Source organism: Brachyistius frenatus, unplaced genomic scaffold (assembly GCF_029030835.1).
Source record: "Brachyistius frenatus isolate BFR_SWC_R1_liver_20210118 unplaced genomic scaffold, ASM2903083v1 Contig_1, whole genome shotgun sequence".
Lineage (NCBI taxonomy): Eukaryota > Metazoa > Chordata > Actinopteri > Embiotocidae > Brachyistius > Brachyistius frenatus.
This window is the reverse complement of record NW_027210600.1, coordinates 8,679,015-8,701,663: the sequence shown is the minus strand read 5'-3', so window position 1 is coordinate 8,701,663 and position 22,649 is coordinate 8,679,015. Positions and strand designations below refer to the sequence as shown.

The 22,649-nt window shown below is 41.7% G+C and overlaps 1 protein-coding gene across 1 annotated transcript in view; it reads left to right on the top strand.

Annotated features, from left to right (window-relative positions):
* LOC138614483 (cilia- and flagella-associated protein 337-like) overlaps positions 1 to 11,286 on the top strand; it is a 29,887-nt gene extending 18,601 nt beyond the window's left edge. Inside the window, 6 exon segments of the mRNA XM_069688007.1 lie at positions 4,534 to 4,635; positions 4,868 to 4,942; positions 6,323 to 6,513; positions 8,566 to 8,620; positions 8,623 to 8,765; positions 9,849 to 11,286. Coding sequence (XP_069544108.1) covers positions 4,534 to 4,635; positions 4,868 to 4,942; positions 6,323 to 6,513; positions 8,566 to 8,620; positions 8,623 to 8,765; positions 9,849 to 10,004 — 722 coding nt within the window. The 3' untranslated portion in view covers positions 10,005 to 11,286.
* The last annotated feature ends 11,363 nt before the right edge of the window (positions 11,287 to 22,649 follow it).

Here is a 22,649-nt window from a genome sequence, read left to right as displayed (position 1 = left end):
TGATCCGTGCATGGACTCAGCGGTGTGAAATGAAAATGATGTGCACATATACATATATTAAATCAGTCTTAAAATCACACCAGCCCTTATTGAAATGCAGAGACACTGGGCGCCTCTGGCAAATGGAAGAGGAGACGAGGAGCTTTGTCTTGTTTTTCCTATCACTCTATTGCCTTTTGTCCACTTCTGTGAGTTCATACAAACTTTGGAACTCATATCCAAAGTTTGTGCGTGTGATTGTTTTGTTGTTGTTTTTTTCTTTTCACCAAGAAACAAATAACTTGTTGGTTACATGAAAAACAACCTGTGTCCTAACAAGATAACCAGAATTACCAAGTCTGTTGTGGCACTTCAGTATGAGGACAGCATACTTTGAGATACCAGCAAGGCCCCTGAGTACTCATCACATTCTTCCATTTTTCTGCCCGGGGGATTGAACTGGCAATTCTCCAGTCATTGGTCTACTTCTATAACCATCAAACTACAAACACTCTGCACCCAATTTGCCCCACTATGGTCCTCAGTTTGTGGGGTATCAGTTTGGCTCACACATTGAAAGTTCAGTTTCAGTTTACCAGTCAGAGTGGACATAAAGTGCAGACCTTCTCTGGCCCTCTGAGATAGATCAACCCCCAGAGATAAGTATTGAGACAGATAAAGCGAGGGCTGGAGGTGGAAAGGTAGATAAGAGGGTTGTTCTTGAAGCCGGAGGGAGAAATGATTTGGAAGGAAATGAATAGTTGGAGCTGGAACAAAAACACAATTCAAGAGCTTATTTGGGAACTTGGGAACTTCTTCAAAGTTCGCTACGCATTTTCTTTGTCGGTGTGTTCAGCTCCTCTCTCTGCCTGCTTGCTCTTTTTTTCCCCTGAGTCTCTTACACTTCTCGTTCACTTCTGTTTATTTTTTACCTCATCTCATAGTTTAACCTGCTGCATTGCCTTCACACACACACACACACGCACGCACGCACGCACGCACGCACGCACGCACGCACGCCCGCACGCACGCACACACACACACACACACACACACACACACACACACACACACACACACACACACACACACACACACACACACACACACACACACAGACAGGCACACAAAGGCAACCAGCCCCACACTCCACCCTCCTCCTCCCAATTTAATCCAAATGCTCAATTTAAATTATGTTTATTAGGACTCTCTCAGTGGGAGTGAGACAGAGTACCTTCTGTCTTTCATGCATATGTGTGTGTGTGTGTGTGTGTGTGTGTGTGTGTGTGTGTGTGTGTGTGTGTGTGTGTGTGTGTGTGTGTGTGTGTGTGTGTGTGTGTGTGTGTGTGTGTGTGTGTGAATGTGTGTTGTGCTATTGCAGGGTGGGACTTTGGATATGTTAGAAAACCAAGATTGTATATGTGGTGGTGTTTTTGCAAGTGTATTCATTTAAAAAAATCACTCTGTGGCTGCATTTTTCTTTTCCTAAACCAAATCAATGACTCCTTTTGTTAAACGCTGGTGTAAGAAACTGACAAAATAAAAGCTATGATTGGATATTTTGCCAGCAGATGGTTTGCAAGAAATCCCTCTTTATCTGTGATTTCTATTTGTTCATAACCTGCTGTCACTCAGCCAATGGCTTTACAATATTGATGCCTCCAGAGGTGTGCTGCATGCAAATGATTAACCTCATACATTTATTTAATAAGGTATAATGCAAATATTTTAGGAAGACAAAACATTAAAGCAACGTCTGGAGGAATGCTTTGTGTGGATCAAAAATGCAGTTTTCTGTCATCACAGGTACTCATATACCCAAATCATCTAATGTCATGCCCCCCCCCCCAAAAAAAAAATAAAAAAAAAAAAAATCATAAAATGACGTAATTCACTCATAAATTCCTCCTACACTTTAATATCCTGTCTATTGCTCTGTTCCCCTGGCCTTTGGGCATATTTGAAAAAAGGGTGACTCACATTCACCTGCTTATTTCCTGCATTTCCACACTTGTCTGCTCGCACACTGAAGTAAAAGGTGCATGTGAACTATCTGTGTGGTATTTTCTATATTAACTGCTTTTGCAAGTTCTTTCTTCCACCAATCCACCGAGCGCAAAGACGGCATCTAAAAGCGATGACGCATTAGTTTCAGCTGGCAGCGCATTTCTTCAGGGTCGCAGAGAGTAATGCTGTTTTCACATCAAAGCGTGCGTGCTGCCAAGTGAGAGCAGTGGTGGCATCATGGCCACTAGTGACAAAAGTCAATTTAAAGTTCTGTTTGGACTCACACATACTCAGGAGTGTGTGTGTGTGTGTGTGTGTGTGTGTGTGTGTGTGTGTATGTGTGTGTGCGTGCGCGCGCGTGTGTGTACATGCATCTGTTTGTTTGTGTCTCAACTTGAATCAAGCTGCAGAAGGAACATTTGGCTGACGTGGGACTGAAGCCTCATCCATATTCAGAGTCTTATAGGTTCCGCTTGACTTCTCACACACAGACACCGTCAAACACACACACACACACACACACACACACACACACACACACACACACACACACACACACACACACACACACACACACACACGCATGCAGACACACACACAGCAGGGTTCATGTACACAGGGGTCCGCTGTACCTCCTTCAGTCACAACCCCCCTCCCCCACCACCACCACCACCACCAACCCCCGCCCCGTTTTCACTTTGCCTTCTTTTCTCGGATCCCTTAATCCTCTGTGGCTGAACACCTTCCCGAGCGGCCGAGGACCAGCTCCTCTAAACTCTGATGGATGGCGAAAATGTTTTACAAATGGAAATTCATGTGCAGAAATCCAAATACTTAATGACAGCAGTGACATTTTTTTTTGTATATGTATTTGTTGGGAAGTATTACTACATGTGTGGGAGTGTGTGTGTGTGTGTGTGGGGGGTTGCATAAAGCCTTTAGTGGCTCCAGAGGACGCAGCATGAAATCTAATAAATTAGGTCGAGTGATGTCAGTTGTTGTTATTGATGAAGAATCGGTGCCAGTTGGGACTGACGACTGCAAGTTGAAAAATGGATGTGGGGGTGTGGAGTCAGAGGTGATCTTACCAGACCTCTGTAGGCTTGAGGCTGCATCAGCTACTACTGGCAGAACACATCCAAATCTTGTGCTGTGTTCAGAATGACATACTGTACTTCCCTTAGTACACTGACAAATACTGCTCTTACATGTTGGGACTTGTGTAGTCCACAAGTTTCAACGTGGTAGTGTTGCCTTATATCACACACGGCCGTTCTGCGCCTCCTCTAACTGTAGCACTTGAATGCTTCATCCACCAACATATCTGCCGGCTTTATTTGGTTATTTTACCTGAATATAAACATGTTTTTTTTTGTTTTTGTGATCGATAAAAAAAAAGAAGAAAGTGCGGAATAAAAAAAAAAAAAAAAAAAGATTATCTCTGGTTCTGCAGCATCAATTTTTATCCTGTTTTTAAATGTACTACAGTGTTATAGTGGGGCAATGATACATTTATGTCAGACTCCTGCATTTCAGTTTTTGTTTGTATTTCTTATATCACCCTGTATTTAGGAATATGCACTGTGGTGTCTACTGTATTGAGTGTCGTGAACATTTCCCGAGCTTAGTGCATCAGAGCACCTTTGAAAGTTAATGATGGTGATAAAGCCATCTGCATCAGCTCAGCATTGTGTAGATGATGCCGTTATCTACACTCTCTCAGTCCCTCTGTCCCTCAGTCGTGAAAACACACGCACACGCACACGCACACGCACACACACACACACACACACACACACACACACACACACACACACACACACACACACACACACACACACACACACACACACACAGGACATGATAAAAGTCGCTTGAAATACAGAAGCTGGCCCTGGGCTGCATGAATAATGCAGGCGACCCACACTCTCATAAACTTTATACCTCCTATTGCTCACACACACTCACCCCCCGTCGCCAACACACTCTTCACACATCTCATTAACTCCTGCTGTTCGACTGTCGAACCACCTGATGAGATTCCTGCCGTATCTGATAAACAGACACACACACACACACACACACACACACACACACACACACACACACACACACACACACACACACACACACACACACACACACACACACACACACACACACACACACACACACACACACACTTTCCTACATATAATGTAGATTACTTGAAAAGCACTCTGTTGAGGTGAAAGTTAAGGGTTGAGTGGAGGCGCAGATGGTAGCTGGGGACAGATGTTGAGCATTATTATCTTTAAAGTATTTTAGTGGCTGGCTTGCATGATTCAGCAGCATGAGGAAAGTAAAAGCCTTTGTGTTGACAAAAAGTTTTTTCTGTCGATTGTTCATATTGCTTTTGAGAATATGATGCTTTCTTCTCTCTGTTGGGACTCTAAATATGAAAGCTCATAAAGCATTTGCAGTGAAATTGTTGACATAAAACCGACTGCCGACTGGTTTCTGATCAGTTGGGACTTTTTTGTTTTGTGTCACTTTTGACGTGTGCAGGAAGCTACGATGGAGAGATCGTTGTGTGGAGCAGCAGCACAGAAAAAGCTTTGAGGAAACTGCGGTCACGAGCTGGACCTGACAACTACAAAAAGCTGCAAGGTCTCGCTTTTGCAAATAATTTCAAAACTTAACTCTGGTCGTTTAATTCATTCTACGTCTTTAAACCAAGATAAATAGCGTTCATGTTTTTCTCAGTAATTTCACATTTGATTTGTTCCTCTGCCTTTTATCTGTCTCCCAATAATTATTCTGTCTTTCTCCTTCAATATTTGGCTCAACTCTGACATGCTGGGTCATTTCCTCTGTTATCAACTTGGTTTGAATGGCAAAGAGGACTCGGAAAACTGCGCTGCCATCACCAGACTGTTCTTTATACCAGGACGCACATCTGTGACCGCAGCTGCAGGTGAAATCTAATAAAAACACAGAACAAATGTGTGATCCTTATTCTACTTATAGTGCGTGTTATCTGTAATTTCTGAAAGACATGGGAGACTGCGTGATGTTTCAATCACAATGTTAAGCAGTGTTGCCTCAGGAGCTTTCCCAAAATAACAGTAGTGATTGCATTTACCCAAATAAATTCTGTATTTTGACTTCAATAATGCTGTTTACAAAATGAATGCCCTCTTGCCAAACAAATGTGGCAGTTTTCTTAGAAGGATAAAATCAGGTGCCTTTTATTATTATTATTATTTTTTTGGCAGGCTAAAGCCCATTTAAACATACCGTATATCCTTCCTGTATAAATAGTGTTGCGTGGCAGCCTGCAAAGCTGTGAGTTGAGGCAAACAGCAAAGTTACTTTAGAAAGCTGTAGGAGTTGCAATCAAAAGCCTTTTTTTTATTACATTGTATGTACAGCTTTGTTGTTGATGGTAAAAGGCACAGTTGCAAGTAAACAGATACACATTGCTTTGTGTGTGTTTTGTGTAGACATTATTAAGATACTGTGCAGTATCTACACATCAATAATCGTTTGATGATGTTTTCCAATTTTCCTCCACAATTCAGAAGCAGCATCCCAAGCTCTGAAATTAATCTTTACTTCTCTGTTAAATTTAGCGATACCTGCGGTTGCTTGGCTTTTTAAATCCATTTTGATTTAGTAGTAGTTGCTGATTCTGATAGCTGTAGGTGTCATTTTACTTGGTGAGGAAAAAAAGCCCCTGGACTCTGGCCTCAATGCCTGCCGTTTAGACTGGCTGTGGCGATGAGGTGTGTGGGTCTATTGACGAGGTCTAAGTTGGAGCTTTTGTCAATACAGCAGTGTGTCTCCGCAACTCATTTTCCAGGAATAACTATAAAACCTCTCAGAGGAGGAAATCAAAACAGCCTTGGTCATGACCTTGCACCCACTTTCATATTAACTCAAAGCATAAATCTGAATATAACTCTGGCAATCAGTGATTGTAAATGTCGTCAAATTTAAAAGGTTTGTAGTGGTTCACCACTACAAGTCTAGTGCTCAACAGGAAATGCTTTTTAAAGGATGTTGTAGATCTGTTTTAGGTGCTTCAGATGATGCAACAAGAAGGGCATTTTTTTATATTCAAGATTACATTCACATCAAACCCCAATTTAAACCCCATATTTCCACTCTTACTGACTTACTGCACCTTCTCTTGGCATGCTGCTGTTTTTATGTGTGTGTTATTGATGCTACAGTATACCATTGCTTTAAAAAAAAAAAAAAAACACACACACACACACAGACACACGTACACGTCTGCAGTAACAGATATCAGTGGTTATTTTAGACCTTTTTATTTCTGCGTTTCCATCAGGTGGTGCAGATTTGGTGTCCTGTGGTGGTTCGGGTGTGGTCAGGCTCTGGAGCATCCAACACAGCTGTCTGGTGGGACAGTTCACAGCTCACAACAGGGATCTGGGATCCATCGTGATGACTGGCAGTCCTTGTGGAAAATATTTAGCCACAGCTGATAGAGAGGGAACGATCAAGACGTGGGACATAGAGGTAGGTTTTTGTGGCACTCATGGACTGTGACTGCACTAATTCAAACTAAAGCTGCTATTTTCCTTCCATCATGGCATCTGTGTATACTGAACTGTGTAAAGTACTGGAGAGAGTGACAGCGACGGAGAAAGTAACGGAGATTGGTGAACACAGAGCCAAAGTGGGGGGAAAGAGATCAAGAGACAGCCTGTAATAGAAAGAGCAGTCTCCGATATATCCATTAGATCAGACATGTTGTTCAGTCTGAAACTGAAAGAACTGTCTGTCACTTTGAAGCCTCAGTGGCTTTCCAGTGTACAACAGAGACAGTCAATCATTCAGGAAATCTCCCCTGATATATTAGCATGAAGAGTTAATGCTCTCATCATCTTTGCTGTTTTGTTTTCAAATGTTCAAGGCCATTTGATGAATGAGAGTGTTATCATTTGCAGTTTTGCAGTCCCTAATTTTTAACAGGAATACACACTAAAATGTGTGGAATTGTGCTGAAAAACATTTGCCTTAACAGTTTTTTTTTGCTACATCCATTAAAAGAGGTTATCATCACTCAATATGAAGGTCAAATTATCATCCAAGTTCGCTGAGATTCCATTCAACCCACGAAAACTTCACATATATTTGGTGACTAAAGAGTTTTTGATATCTCATCGAGACCTTTTGACTTTTTGACTCTGATTACGGGACTTGGATTGAGCTATTGGCATGAGGCGGAGCTGCCTCACTGTCATGCTCATAATTGTAGTAAAGGAACACCCTCTCGGGTATTATTGCCACAATATTTGGAGCTCAACGTTCTGTCACAGTTTATAAGAGGGGGTGAATTCAGAGGGGTACGTCTCATTTGGCTTCCAGTTTAATTTATGGAGATGTATGTATTTACGTAGCAGAGTTGATAAAGCTGGGCAAGCTCAGTTCCCTGGTAGAAATCCTGTCCTTTGGCAAAGCTTGGATCGTGCTTTGGAATCAGCTGGATGACTAATATGATTGCTCAGTATATAGGGTTGTGTGCTCAGACAGGACTTCTGAGGTCAGACCCAGGTCTCACCCTGAAAGGATGTTGCATAGTTTGCAAATATGTAAGAAACTGATTCAACAATGTGTTTTACCCGCTTCAATGTAATATGCAAACATTAGCATGTATAGCCAGGTAGCTTAAAACCTCCAGAAGTAATGTTAACATGGTCTCATTTCCAAGGCCAGTTTGAACATCATTAGCCAACATTACATTATTTTGTGCTATCACAATGCCAGACTCCCATCGTGATGGTATCGTCTATTAGCTCAACCCTCACCCAAACCCAACTCATGTCAAAGTAGGCTGATCTTACAGTCTCCTCCATGTTCCAGCAATCGAGCTAACTATCTCTACTCTGCAGTATGTTTTCCTGTATTTCAGTCTTCTGCATGGATATTCAGCTGGTGAGAATGCAGATCACTTTCCAAGGACATATACTTAAGCTCAGCGATATAGCATCACGTGCTGTAGGTAGACATCTATCGCATACAAAATATTTCTTTTCAATCCTCTATCGGCATTTGCATCGGCTCTGTATAACAATTGACGAGGGCTCCAAGGCTGAAAAGAGAAGCTAATGCAGAAGCGCCTTAGAGTGCAATACCACTGTGCGGCCACTAGGGGCTGGCTCCAAAAAAACCTCTGGCTCCAATAGATATAAGGTCTCAAATAGAACTATGTTTTCTGGTGTAAGTGGACGGGCATAATGTCCTTGGGTTCTCAGTCACCCTCATCATCCTGTGATATCAAGGTGGATTGCCACCGGGACATTTGTGATTTTAGCTGGTAAAAATCTACTGTCGAGAACAAAAGCTGAGCAGCAGTAATGAGAGCGGTGAATCTGCCGCTACTGCTACTGTGAGCTGCTCATGTGATGTGAGAGAACAGAAAGCTTGACAGGCAAAGCAGCGGTAACTCATGGCTTTGCAGTCTTACAGTAATATAAAATGAGATGCATGATTTTGTCCATCCATAGAGGGAAACGTTCTCCTTGCCCAACTAAAGATTGACTCCTATTTTTCTCCTCTGCCCCTCAGAATCACTGCCTCAAACCAGATGAACGAGTGAACGAAGATCTTCCAAAACTGCTGCGTAGTTTCGCCCCCACCTTGATCATGTGACTCACCTGGAGACGTGCATGCATGATGATAGGCTCCTCCTCCTCCTCTCAGCATCGTCAGACTGCAGTGTGGCTCTTAGCTACCTGCCTGGGGACACCGTTGGTTTGTTCGGACAGGTAGACAACTGCACACGGCTCATCTTTTACTGCACTGCAGTAGCTTAATTACATAACGATACATGCACGTTTGAAAAAAATAGCTTTTTGGATGGAGTTGTTGTTCAGCGCCACACTGTCAAGGTAACAGCCTTAGATCCTCCCGGTTCCATCGTACAGCAGTGAAGGCTGGCTCTGATAAAGTCTCACCTCCCACTATGCAGCGTGCTGGTGGGTGGTAGTATCCAGTTGACGAAATGGATGTGAAACACAGCATCAAGCCAGTGTTAGGCGCGTGTGTGTGTTTGTGTCAAAGGAGGCCCATATTAGGTTCGCCCGGGGCAGTGTCTACTGAGTGTTGCTTCATTTCAGTTTGCCTCAGGCCCACACACACACACACACACACACACACACACACACACACACACACACACACACACACACACACACACACACACACACACACACACACACACACACACACACACACACACATTCAGACAAATGCATTCATGTAAATTCCCCACAACCCAAAGCTGAACATGCACAAATGAAAGGCAACATGCATGGACACCGACCGACATGTACTCTGGAAAGTACAATACAGTGTAAGGAAAGGTTTTCATCCAACAATGCTGCTCACATGTGCAGCAGTATGCACAAAGAACCGAACCAGTCTGCCTAAATCTAGTTTGTGTGGCTTTTAACGTTTTAAGGTGAGGTATTATGCCACATTTAATCACCTCACATTACTTCATTAGATGATGTTGCATTCATACTTTTTTTGTGTCGTGTTTATTAGATACATTTTTCAAGTAAAAGACCACCTCCACATTCAGCATATCAGGTTATCAAAGGATACACTGTTAATTATGAATATGTTTTAGATCAAGGTCAAAATACTGAGACAGTTATTCACATTAAAGTGTTTTCACTACAATTTAATGAGTGTGTAAAATCTCACTGATGATAAACTGCATGTTTTTGGATGTCTCAGAATCCAGTTGACTCCAGCTAATCTGTTGATTCAAAGTGGTCCCAAGGTCGTCTCGCAAACCAGCCCACTCAAATACTCCTGTCTCCGCTGCTGCCCGTCACCTGCAGGAGGTCCATTGGTGCTTGGAGAGACCTCGAACACTTCACCCACAACGGGGACCCGAGGGGGACCAGGGTGACCACGAACGGCATGAGGACGCCACATTGGAGGGGAGAAGATCACCTCCGGCACCCGGTGAGACTGATGCTGAGCCAGGACACTAAAGCCCTGCAGAGGGAGCTGAGGTGGGGATAAAAGACGAGGACACAGAAGAACCATTTTCCAGGTGAAGAGTCGAGTCTGGTGTAGTTACAATTTGCTGGATTTGCACAATCTCCTGAGCTTCATTTTCACTGCTCTTTTCCATTGTCTGGTACAACAGCACAGTGTTTTCGATTTTGTCCTTGAGGTAGATGATCTTCTATGATTTTGAGTGGGATTTCTAATGAATTAACTGAAATATTTAATATTTTTTTGTTTCTTTAAAAAAGTATTTGCCAAGTGTTTTTCTATTATTTACTCGAAATTAGACAAACAACACAAACATTCATAATAGTTGCACAACACTATCATCATGTAAGCAGAAGGACTTGAATCATAAAAACAACTCTAATTGCAGATTTTTCATATCTGATTTCTATGCCTCAGGACAGTGTCGAGTGTAACAGTGAATAGCGATGAACGCCTTTCACAGCTGTAAAAACTGAAATAGCTTTTTGAGATGCTCCCAGTTCTACAATTTTAGCTCTTATTTTATGCTTTGAAAAAAGAAAAGGAGTCCACATTCAGCATTATTTCAGTGGATGAGAGTCTGGAAAGTTTCAAACTGACTACACTGTAGTAATACACAAGTTAGAAAAAGTTAAGACAGTCTTTACTGGAGTTCTCAAAGTCACTCTCCCATTCATTGCCAAGGCAGTAGCTTCAAGCTCTGCGTACATTCGACACCACACATAAGAGCTTTTTGATTCTCTGGTTTTCAAGATCTGTGACATATATTTTCATGTCACGAATACAGATGGAACTGTGCCTGAATGTGAACTCAGATAATGTCGAAAATGTTGTCCAAGAAGTCAACTCTGTCCAAGACTATCATTGAAATGAGAGCCCCTTCCCTTTCAGAAAAAAACACAAGTTGATCATGTGTAAAAACGTATGAGGTCACATGACACGTTTTTTTTGTGTTTTTTTTTTAATGTTTTGACCATATGAAACATGCGGTTTTGGAACACTTTCATGGTGTAATGTATGAAGCCCAAAGATAATTTCCTGATCTTACCACATACATACTATATATATCATATGATATAATATTTGGCTTTATACCCACTTATTCATTCATTATGTCCACATTACTAATGATAACCAAGGAAAGCACCAATAGTCATCCCCACATTATTGTTACAATAAAAATATTGAGGTATTTGTTCAAAAATATCATATTTGATTTTGTTCATATCACCCAGGCCTACGTATACTTTCTTTTCTTGAGAACTAGTATTCGGGCTCGTGTTAAGACATTTTCTACACTCACCACATAATAAAGGGGAGGTAGAGTTGTAAAAACAGAAGCTCATGTTAAAGATGTTCTCCAGTGGAGTCAGCAGTGACAGTATGCCTGGCTGACAGCATTCAGCTCTGTATGGGTCATAGTTACAGTTAGTACAAATTAAATGGTGTCGGTGAAAGGCACTGAATGATGTTGAGCAGTTAATAAAGATCGATAAAACATGTTTGCCCCTTTATAGTTGTTTCACTGAGGCAGGTTTAACTTTATTAATAGCTCTAACGAGGGAATGAACCAAAAAACGTTTTAAAATTTCTATTATTATGACCTTACTTCACAAATTATCATTTCATGACCATAAAAATGTAAGCAATCAGAAGAATAATGTAATATTAATCCACAGTGGAATAGTTTCCGAAGGGAAATGAAATTGGTAGATGTGGAGAGGACACAGAATTTAAGTCTCTGGAAGCCGAAGGGTTGTCAAGTGACAAAGGACTCCACATTTGTAAAGAATTACTAACTTTTGAAACACCTGAAAAGTGTGAACTGTAGCTAGCATGCCCACCATGACTCTACGGGAGAATCAACACTGACTGCGTGAATCTCTGTGTGTGTGTGTGCGTGTGCATAGCAGAGATTGTGTGTACTGTACTGAGCTCATCAGAAAAGTTTGTGTGGTTGATTTGGTGGAAGAGCCAATTGGCAAGTCTTAACTGGGCAGCCAGCCAGCTATTGGGCATGAGGTGAGGAGAAGGAATGGCTTCACTCCATCACCAACTGAGTGTGTGTGTGTGTGTGTGTGTGTGTGTGTGTGTGTGTGTGTGTGTGTGTGTGTGTGTGTGTGTGTGTGTGTGTGTGTGTGTGTGTGTGTGTGTGTGTGTGTGTGTGTGTGTGTGTGTGTGTGTGTGTGTGTGTGTGTGTCTAAATAGCCTCAGTCCATCAGAGCAACCATTCAGCAGAGAGTGAGAGTGTCAGGTTTGTTCCACTCCCTCCATCACTGTGTGTGTGTGTGTTTGTGAGCAATACAGGAGTCATGGATATTGATGGGTCTGGGCGCACAGTCTAATCGCTGCGGCAACACAAAGTACTCCGGTATCCACAAGAGAAATAAGACGCGCTATCCCATGATGCGCGCGCACACACACACACACACACACACACACACACACACACACACACACACACACACACACACACACACACACACACACACACACACACACACACACTCGCAGAGGAAAATGCAGGATTTATTCTGTTTTTACGCAGCCACAACGATCACGTACAATTATCACAAAATTAGATTTAAAAGGGTGAATATTGAGAGGATGTTTAAAAGCTAAACTAGCCTGTGAAATTTAGATGTTCTTAAATTTAGCATCAACTTGTAACACACACATAGACACACAGACACACAGTGTGGAGGTGGAAAAGCAATTACAGGCAGGCAGGTTGATTTTGATTTTAATTGGAGCCCTTGCTGTGAGTTCCACCTGTTATTGCCGACAGCCAGCAAACATAAATGTGGAGCTGTCAGTCCTGCAAAACTCCTTCACTCAGTTTATTTGAAAAAAAAAAAGTGGCCTGATCAGCAGAGTTCTTTTATATAAATTGGTTGAGCAGTTTAGTACAAAGTGGTTATTGACAGTACTTAGTAACAGTCATTTTCTAATGTGGGATTTACATACGTTTGCAGAAGTTACTGTACCCTCAATCCCTTCAAACATACATGCCCGCCAATAAAACATATCCCTGCATGTAATTGTGTTTATCCACAGTCTGCTTCTTTTTCTCTGCAGATATACATTAGTGTCTTCATCATCACCCCTCCTTCCAAACCCAACACATGTCTGATGCTGGATACTAATGACAGAGCTGGAGGTCATCATCATTCATGGAAGCTGTGTGGCACATGTTCACACATGCACGCATCTTAGTTGGTAAGAAATAGAATCAACACACACAGTGAGACACTTCAACATGCTGTGGTACATTACAACCACCTCCCCTCTTCTTCTTTTTCCTCCTCTTCATCTCCAATTCAAAGTAGGTCCAGCGTGCAAATAGTGTGCGCCCAAAAACTCCCAATTAATTTTATTCACTGTGTGTAAAATATGAGGCCACTGCACGACCGCTCCGTGTTGAAGGAGTGGAGTTAAATTACTAGGAAGTGAGCTGATGATGCTGGCCTGCCGCTGCATACCCCTGAGCGCATGGCAGTGTTAGCATTTCAAATTGAGTTACACGCTAAACAAGCAAAGCAGTGTGCGAGTGCTAACTCATCTGTTTATAGCAGGGCCTGCCTTGTTTGTTCTCTATGTGTGTGTGTGTGTGTGTGTGTGTGTGCGCACGTGCACGTATCTGCTTCTGATTCCTTGTCTAAGAATAAGAAAACAAACCGTGTGTGTGTGTGTGTGTGTGTGTGTGTGTGTGTGTGTGTGTGTGTGTGTGTGTGTGTGTGTGTTAGTTAGAGAAAGTGTCTGAAGCCATCTGTATGTGCTTGTTTGTTCTCCGGTCCCCTTTTCCAAGCGTTCGTCTATGGGGCTAAACACTCATCATGTAAATCAGTGAGCTATTAGGAGCTGGCTCCTCTTCCTCTGCTTTCTTATGAAGATGAATAAGAACCAAGCCAGTGATAAAGGGGAGAGGAGAGGAAATGAAATGAACTCCGTGATTAAAGTGCACTGCTATATGGGCTTCTTGGTGCAGTGTTCTTATCTTGTGTGTGTGTGTGTGTGTGTGTGTGTGTGTGTGTGTGTGTGTGTGTGTGTGTGTGTGTGTGTGTGTGTGTGTGTGTGTGTGTGTGTGTGTGTGTGTGTGTGTGTGTGTGTGTGTGTGTGTGTGTACATAATTTGCATTGCTTTCAGCTTTGGTTTACTTTAATTTGGTAGACTCTGTCATTTGGTCAGTTTTTAAGGTGACATTCAAGTTATGAAAATCGCATCGCACATGCGCACACACTTTATACACACTCCTACAGTGTGTGCATAAATCTTCATGATCATACTGTATGTTTATGACTATACATCATACACAAGTTCCTGGGAAACCATTAAATTGCAATTGCACAACACACCCTCCCTCAAATATTGCCCTACGAGAATTAGGTTCACTTATTGCTAATTTAACTTATAATTGAAGATATGCTGATCGCAGATGAACGGTATATTATATGTATCTACTGTATGTGCAGGCATGTATTGCACATTAACTGGCCTGAAGCACCCAACCTTGTAATATTTCCTCATCTGTATCAATGGTGCATACATCTCTGTTCATATACACTATTTTTTAAGATGGATTCATTTGTATGTATGAGTTTGGTGGCAGGTGAATTAGTCTGAGTCTGCATGCACATTGCAGCTCAGGCTGCCTGATTGCAGCATAATTGCCATAAATCAAATTTACATTTGTCATGTAATTTAGTTCTCATCTTGGTATTGCCTGGTTAATTTTAGCGTCTACCACAAATACGATTTATTGTCATACAGATTCATAACTGGAACACACACACACACACACACACACACACACACACACACACACACACACACACACACACACACACACACACACACACACACACACACACACACACACACACACACACAACATATACCTCCCACGCATGCCTCGGGGGAGTTAACATAATACCCGGACTGTGTGTGAACATTTAACACGTAAGATACAATATTTCACTCCTCAGTGTTTCCTCTTGCAACTCCGTGCTCCTTTCCTCGCTCTCCCCGGTGTGATAACCAGCCAATGCACTGAGAGCGGCGGCCGTGACTCAGATAATGTAGATGGTTCGGATGCACTGCAACAAGGCGTCCACTGGACAGATGTGATAATGCAACATCCAGCTGAAAGTGTTTCCATATTTGTGTTTGGTTGTGAAAAGTTTTGAACATTTTAGAGTTGTTATACCAGAGTGTAAATTGCCTCTAATGTACTGTGCGTTCAGCGTCTCCCTAGACTTCTGTGCATCTAAATCCTCCTGCGCTTTTTCTGATCTCCTGAAGTCCAGAGGATTCAGCTTTAACACACACCTCGGATACATGAGAAAAAGAACACTGCCACAGTAAGACGGGCTCTAGAAGCTGCACCTGCAGCCAAACTAACATTAGAACTGGAGCCAAAAATAAAGCCGGCGGGAGCCAGGTGGACAAATCCACGAATAAACACCATCTTTAAATAACTTCTGCAGCCTCTGACAAATAAATATGACAGCAAATTAAAGTAGGGCACCGCACATTGATAATTTCTATTCCCACGTTTGCTTTGTTTGAGTTATTCTAGGTAGCTTTGGGCAGCGTTGGCTGTCAACACGTTACGTTGTTTTGCAGTGCAGAGACCAGGCACAAGAACTGACTGATCAAACTAAAGTTATTTTCCCAACCAAAATGTACAATGTTGTCAACATATAAACCAAGGAGTCACAAATGTCCTTTATAAAATATCATTTTTGCACCACTCATATTTCATAACTCTCTCTGGCTGTTAATGATAAAAAAAACAAAAAAATATCCATGTAGTCATTAATGAAAACCAAATTAGATTTCGATGACGCTGATACTATTCATGTATAATAACTTTAAATATAGACCCCAAGGATATTACATAAAAACAAATCATTATTGATTGTGTTTAGTTGACTGAGACTCTGTACTCACATACAATACAGTCGCAGTACACATCGGGTAAACACGGCTCATTTTGTTAATTCAACGGCGATGAGAAAAAAAAGAAGATGCAGACAGTGAAGAAAAGTAATCTATGAAGTCTTTAGTACAAATTATTCTGACATTTTAACATTTCTATGTCACGTATGCATTTCCTTTTTAGCAACAAACTGTAACGTGGCTGTACCTTGTATTTCCAGCTTCACTTACAAGTTTCAAGCAGCATTGCGTACATTGTACAGTATGTGCCTATTTGTATTCCAAAATCAGCTTTTCCAAATATTACGGCTTAAATAATAAGTCCAAATAATTATAGCTGAAATGCCCCATACTCTTTTTTTTTTTTAATGCTGCATCTCTGAAATGCTCTTTTTTATACCCAATCATGTCTCTGACCTGTTGCCACTTATTTGTGGGATGTTTAGCCAGCTGTTTTGTTTTTTTTGGGTTTTTTTGCGCGACACAACTTTTCCAGTCTTTTGTTGCCCCTGTCCCAACTTCTTTAAAATGTGTTACTGGAATCAAATTCAAAATTAGCATATCTTTTTTATAAAACAATAAAATGTCAAAATTTGATATGTTGGCTTTGGTCTATTTTCTATTAAATATGGGTTTACATGATTTGCAACTCATCACATTCCAGTTTTATTTGCATTTTACACAGCATCCCAACTTCTTTGGAAATGGGGTTGTAACTTGTTTTCAACAATCTTGTGTATCTGTCAGCGTCACATCTCTGATTTCCGCCTGTCTTTCTATCTACTCTTGTTTTTGTGCTTCTCACAACGTTGCATTTAATGGGGATGTTGCCTCAATGCGTTTTTAATTGCATTACCATTACTGCTGAACTTGTAAAGATGGAAATGGCTGGAGAGTAAATTTTTTATGAGAGGGAGACTGAAGGGAACGGTGAAAGAGAGTATATTTTTGCAATGTTACAGGCTGTTCAATCCACTCTGGCATGTTATATGGAGGAAATACAGCATAATGAATGACCATTATTCAAATCAGTTTTATGTGCTGTGCTTTTGTCCCCCTGAGAGGAGAACGTGAATATGTCGTGGTGTGGTCAGCATGTCCATTTATTCAGCATGTTTAGTAGAGTGAATTAGAGGAGGGTTGTGCTTAAAGAACAGGGACCCAAAATACAAGATTAAGATGGAAACCATCCATCAGTGCACAATAAATCTCCAAAGGAGTCCAAGTGAGCAGGATTCAGTGGTTTTCTGTGTGTATCCAAGCGTGTGTGTGTATCTGGACGGGATCAGTTCAAGAACATTTGACTCAGAGCAGGAAGATGCATGCTATCAGAATGCTAAGCAGCAGTTTTAAACCGTCTTTATGTTAAGAGTGTGTCGGGCCATAAATTCACTTTGACACTGTGTGCTGCTTCCCTGGGCTATAGCTGCTACTGATCAGCAGCTACACACACACTTTAGTTGTAAATACTGATGCCCTCGCTAGTCAAAACAGGTTTCTTTTCCACTTTATCTACCCCAGTCTGTCCAACTGTAGAAGAGTGGAGTGGAGGGGAGAGGGGAAGATGAAGGGAAGTGAGGCGAGGATGTGCATAGACTGAGCAAAAGGACTGAGAGTAATAAAAAAAAAAAAAAAGAAACGGAAAGAAACAAGTGAAGGAATAGCCGATGAGAGGAAACAAGAGGGCAAAAGATGAGAAGAACTGAGGAGAAGATGAAAAGCAGAGAGGACAGATTCAGTAGATGAAAAGGACAAGAAGTGAGTGTTGGATAGAGATGGAGGAAATGTAGAGGTAATGGATATGTGAGAGTGCAGAGGTTAGACAGAGAGGGGCAAACGAGAAAATGTAGATAAACAGCAAGGAAGATGGGGAATGAAGTGAGGAAATGAGGAGGCAGTGAGATGACTAGGCAGCAGAGGATGAGAAGAGAAATGCTTCACACACCTGACACACTTTCACTGTGTGTTTAATGAAGAAAATATTAATTTGTGTGTGCCACTCCACGTTTGGTCATATATTATTCCCTGTTTTTAAACTGATAACCTCCATACCAATCTGTCAGTTGTCTTATATCCACTTGTCATGTGGTATTTTTGCTGCATTTTCCTTTTTTTTTTTTTTTTTTTTTTATCATCCCGTCTCTCTACAGGATAGTGTGTTGAGCTTCTTAACTTACACACAGAAACTCTTTCAAACATCTTTTCATTTGGTGTGATTGCTAAATTGGCCCCAGTGGTTGCAGATGATCAAAAATATAAAAGATTCAAAGTTACAAAAGCTCTCCAGTTACATAGCCTGGTAGCTAAGGCGTTTGATGTTGACGTCCGTGCTCAGATCACTGAAACATCTATGTAATATTAATCCTGTCAAGTCTCAGAAAGCGAAGGTAAGGAGAAGTGTGTATGTACTTACAGGAGCTCCAGTATCCATACTCTTTGCACGCACCACATGCAAACATCCAGGAATAATGGTCCCGTGCTGTCTATAGACAGTTCAGAATGGAGAATGTGGCATTAATATTCATATATTATTACTATTCTGGTGCCATAGCTAGCTACTGCACAGTTCTCCTTAAGGCCACAGTGAACTCTTCAAAGCAAATGGGTTTGTAAGTACTTTAACATATATTAAGAAGCCCTGTTGTTTAAAGTAGTCTTTCTGTGTGTGAGAATGTGCACTTGCAGTCCATATTATCCTTTCTGAATGCTAAAACCCTTTGACTGAACCATTTTAGTGTGGAAATCTATACCGTAACACATCAGAAACTGAAGAAATGCTCAGCCCGACACACACACACACACACACACACACACACACACACACACACACACACACACACACACACACACACACACACACACACACACACACACACACACTCACACTCACACGGACATGCACACTTTAAACTGCTGCAGGCTGGTGGATTAACTACTGTCATTTGCTATAGGCTCTCTAGACTCAACCGCTCACTTGTGTGTTGGCTCAGAACGCAGTGTGACAGTTTGGCCCTGTGGTCACGTCCCCATAGCTGATATCCCCTAATAATCTTCCTCCCCTTTCCATTCAACCGTTAACTGGAAGCATATGCGTGTCACGAAAGCATTTCAAGGCTCTCTCTCTCTCTGTGTGTGTGTGTGTGTGTTGTGTTGTGTTGTGTGTGTGTGTGTGTGTGTTTTTGTGTGTGTGTGTGTTAAGCGACAGAGATAAGAGAGGAGAGCCTGTTGTGTGACGAAACATAAGACAAATCACAAATACGCAGTATTCACAGATTTTTAGCTGGGATTTAAATTTTTTATGTGACTGAAATATTGAAGCCCTCCACCTGCCTGCAGCGTATATATTCACCAACCTCCTCTCACCTCCTGTTCAAGGTTTTTTAAATTCTGGACAGGCCCTCAGATCTCTCTCTCTCTCTCTCTCTCTCTCTCTCTCTCTCTCTCTCTATATATATATATATATATATATATCTTTCTTTCTTTCTTTCTTTCTTTCTTTCTTTCTTTCTTTCTTTCTTTCTTTCTTTCTTTCTTTCTTTCTTTCTTTCTTTCTTTCTTTCTTTCTCTCTTTCTTTCTCTCTCTCTCTCTCTTATCTCCTTCCTCCTGTCCCCCACGCCTCTATGTCCTCTCTTTCTGTCCCCCCTGTATCCTGTCTGTCATTGCTGCCTTCCTTGACTTAAGTAATGTCCCTCTCTATGTGTCCCACTTGTTCTCTTTCATCTTCCATCCATCATTTCAATCTACTCACTAGCTGCAGCTTGTTTCATTCTCTCTGTTCCTATCCGTCCTCCACCCTGCACCCTTTTCCCCCTCTCTCTCTCCCTGCCCATACATCTGTTGCCCCCTCTCTCCCTCTCTCTCTCTCTCTCTCTCTCTCTCTCTCTCTCTCTCTCTCTCTCTCTCTCTCTCTCTCTCTCTCTCTCTCTCTCTCTCTCTCTCTCACACACACCTTCTTTCTTTCTGTGTCTCTCCCCATCGCTCCCTCTCTCGCTGTCTGTTCTTCCATGAAATTAAAGCGCTCTAAGCTGCTGTTTAATCAGAGTCTGTTTGGGAAAGTGCTGCGATGACAGAAACTGTCCATCCCGAGTGCTGTGTCTATGTATGAATGCATGTACTGTATGCGCGCGTGTGCTCATAAGTATAATTCTAAATGATAAATAAAGATAAAAAAAAAAATTAAAAAAAAGCAGAAAGATTCATGTGTCTAAATGTTCCAGGATGGGTTTTTGCACACTTGTATCTGTGGTGAAAGATGTGTGTTTAGATGGTCGTTAATCCATAAATAATCAGCATTAGCAGGTGGTGTAGCCTGATACAGGGATGATTAACTAAAAATCAGGAATGCTTACTGCGTGGGTTGAATAAATGATCGACAAAGCTAATTAAATACCATTTGCTACCACAAAACATTGTTTAAGGCCTCTGTGTTTAACGTTGTTAGAGGTGGAAAAAGGAAGAAGCCATGAATGGGGCCTTGGAGCTCGTGAAATAAATGACTTATTGACTGTAATGCATTGTTTGTCTTTGCCCAATTACAGTGACTGTACTGCTTAAAGAAATAGTTCAACATTTTAGGCAAAAACACTTATATAAGAGGATTGTTGGGCTACTGTTTGTCTGTTTTCTGGCGGTGTCTCAGTTCTTGTACTTCTGTGAAGACACTTATACTTCATGTTAGTGCACTTACTTGTGTACTGCATTAAATTCGACAGGATGCTGTTGTTTCTAATTGCACACGGCCGTTGTGCACTTACAGGAAAGGAAGATCTCAATATTTAGTTGCATCACCCGACAACATATGAATTTGTTTTCGTGGCCCCTTTTTCACGCACAGAATAAACATACTGATGGCTTCTGACCAACAGTAGTATGGTGGTACACTGGGTACTCATAGTTCACTGCATTTTGCCATACTCGTCAATGTGAGCACACTTGTGCACCCAAATACGTGAATTGAGACACAGCCTTTGTGTTTAGGGACCCAGGAGTTGTTTAACTTAACTTAGTTTAGCTTAGCATAGCCGAGATAAAGGAGGCAGGTGGAAACAGTTGGCCGGGGTATCCAAAGTTAAAATAGCTTACCAGATATAGTACCTCTGAAGCTCATTTTTAAAACATGTCCCGCTCAAGTTTGCAGGTTTTACCGAAGTGACGTGCTGAGACCTATTTTTGGAGACACATGATTGTGACTGCGCTGGTTAAGTAAGTTTACATTTCTGTCTGCGTATGGATTAAACACGAAGGATGCCTATAACGTGTAAGCTGGTGAGTTTAGAGGCACTGGAAGGTGTATTTTAAAACTGTGAAGACAGCAGGGTGAGCTGCTTCTTTCCGCCTCCAGTCTTTACATTAATCTAAAAACTGCTTAAACTACGCTAAGCTCGACTCATAGGCCAGTGTCGAAAATCACACATATAGCTGCAACTGACATATAGCTCTTTGAGCTGTGGTGCAATCAATACAAGATATGTTCCACATAAAACCTTGAGATGGCAGTAGAGGCACAGCCCACTGATGCGCTACTGGCATTTTGTGTGTGCTTATGCGCAGGTGTGTGTGTGTGTGTGTGTGTGTGTGTGTGTGTGTGTGTGTGTGTGTATCTGCAACAATATGCTTATGTTTGTGTGACTGAGAGGGAGAGGGTGTGCAAGAGTGATCAAGCAGAAGAAAAAAAAAACAGCAGTGAAAGGTATTGGAGTTCTATTTTACCTATGCTCCCACGCACATTGTTTTACTGACATTGGGGGGGAAATTGTCTATTGTAAATCTTGTTCATGCCACCATTTGTCTCTATAATCCATGGCAGAACAATAGGCTGGTGTGATCAAACACTATCAGCTTGTTCCCTGGTTATTAAACGTCATGTCTGGCCCAGATTTCTTTGCAGCTGTTACTGTCACACTCACTTTTTCCTGGAGTTGGATTTAATAAAATTGAATAAAAAAAGAGAATGACACACAATTCCGTTTTGACGCAGCTTTAACAAGGCAGTCAGTGTTCTTGTCAAAACCTTCTAGCCTAGTGAAAATTAACGATTTATCATTGTCCAATGGAGGATTATGATTTCCTGTACCCCCCTACTACCCCATTTGTATATTTCCTTGTCTTTCTAAGAACCTCCCATCCCAATCATTGCTTTTTGCCTGACTGTTGTCTATCAAATGCTTTTGATCATTTTCAAAAGTCACCTACTTTACATCGCTTTCTTTCTTTCTTTCTTTCTTTCTTTCTTTCTTGCTCACTTTTTGTTTTTCACCATCTTGTTTCATTTGGGTGATCATCAGAATGACCACTTGCCATCTGCGAGACTTGAGCCCCACTAACTGTCAGATCTTAGCTTTGACTGATGTGCGTGATCTCTACGTATGCAGCCTACTTTGTCTCTGTGAGTGTGAGTGTCTGGCAGTGTGACACAGAGCCATCATCTTAAGCTACTCCACATGATGAAGGGCCACTCGCATGTGTTCCTCTGCGCTCCTCTCCTTCCTCACCCTTCTGCACCTTCATCTCTCACATTCATCCATCTCTTCCTCCCCTCTCAATTTTTCACTTGGCCTTTGCATCCAGCCCTCTGGCCTCTCTCCCCTCCACCACAGCACTCATTACCTCTCTGTCTCTTTCTCAGTGACATCAGACCGGCCATCAGTTCCTGACACTTATATCTTACCTTGCTCTGCTGAGCTCTTCTTTCTTTCCC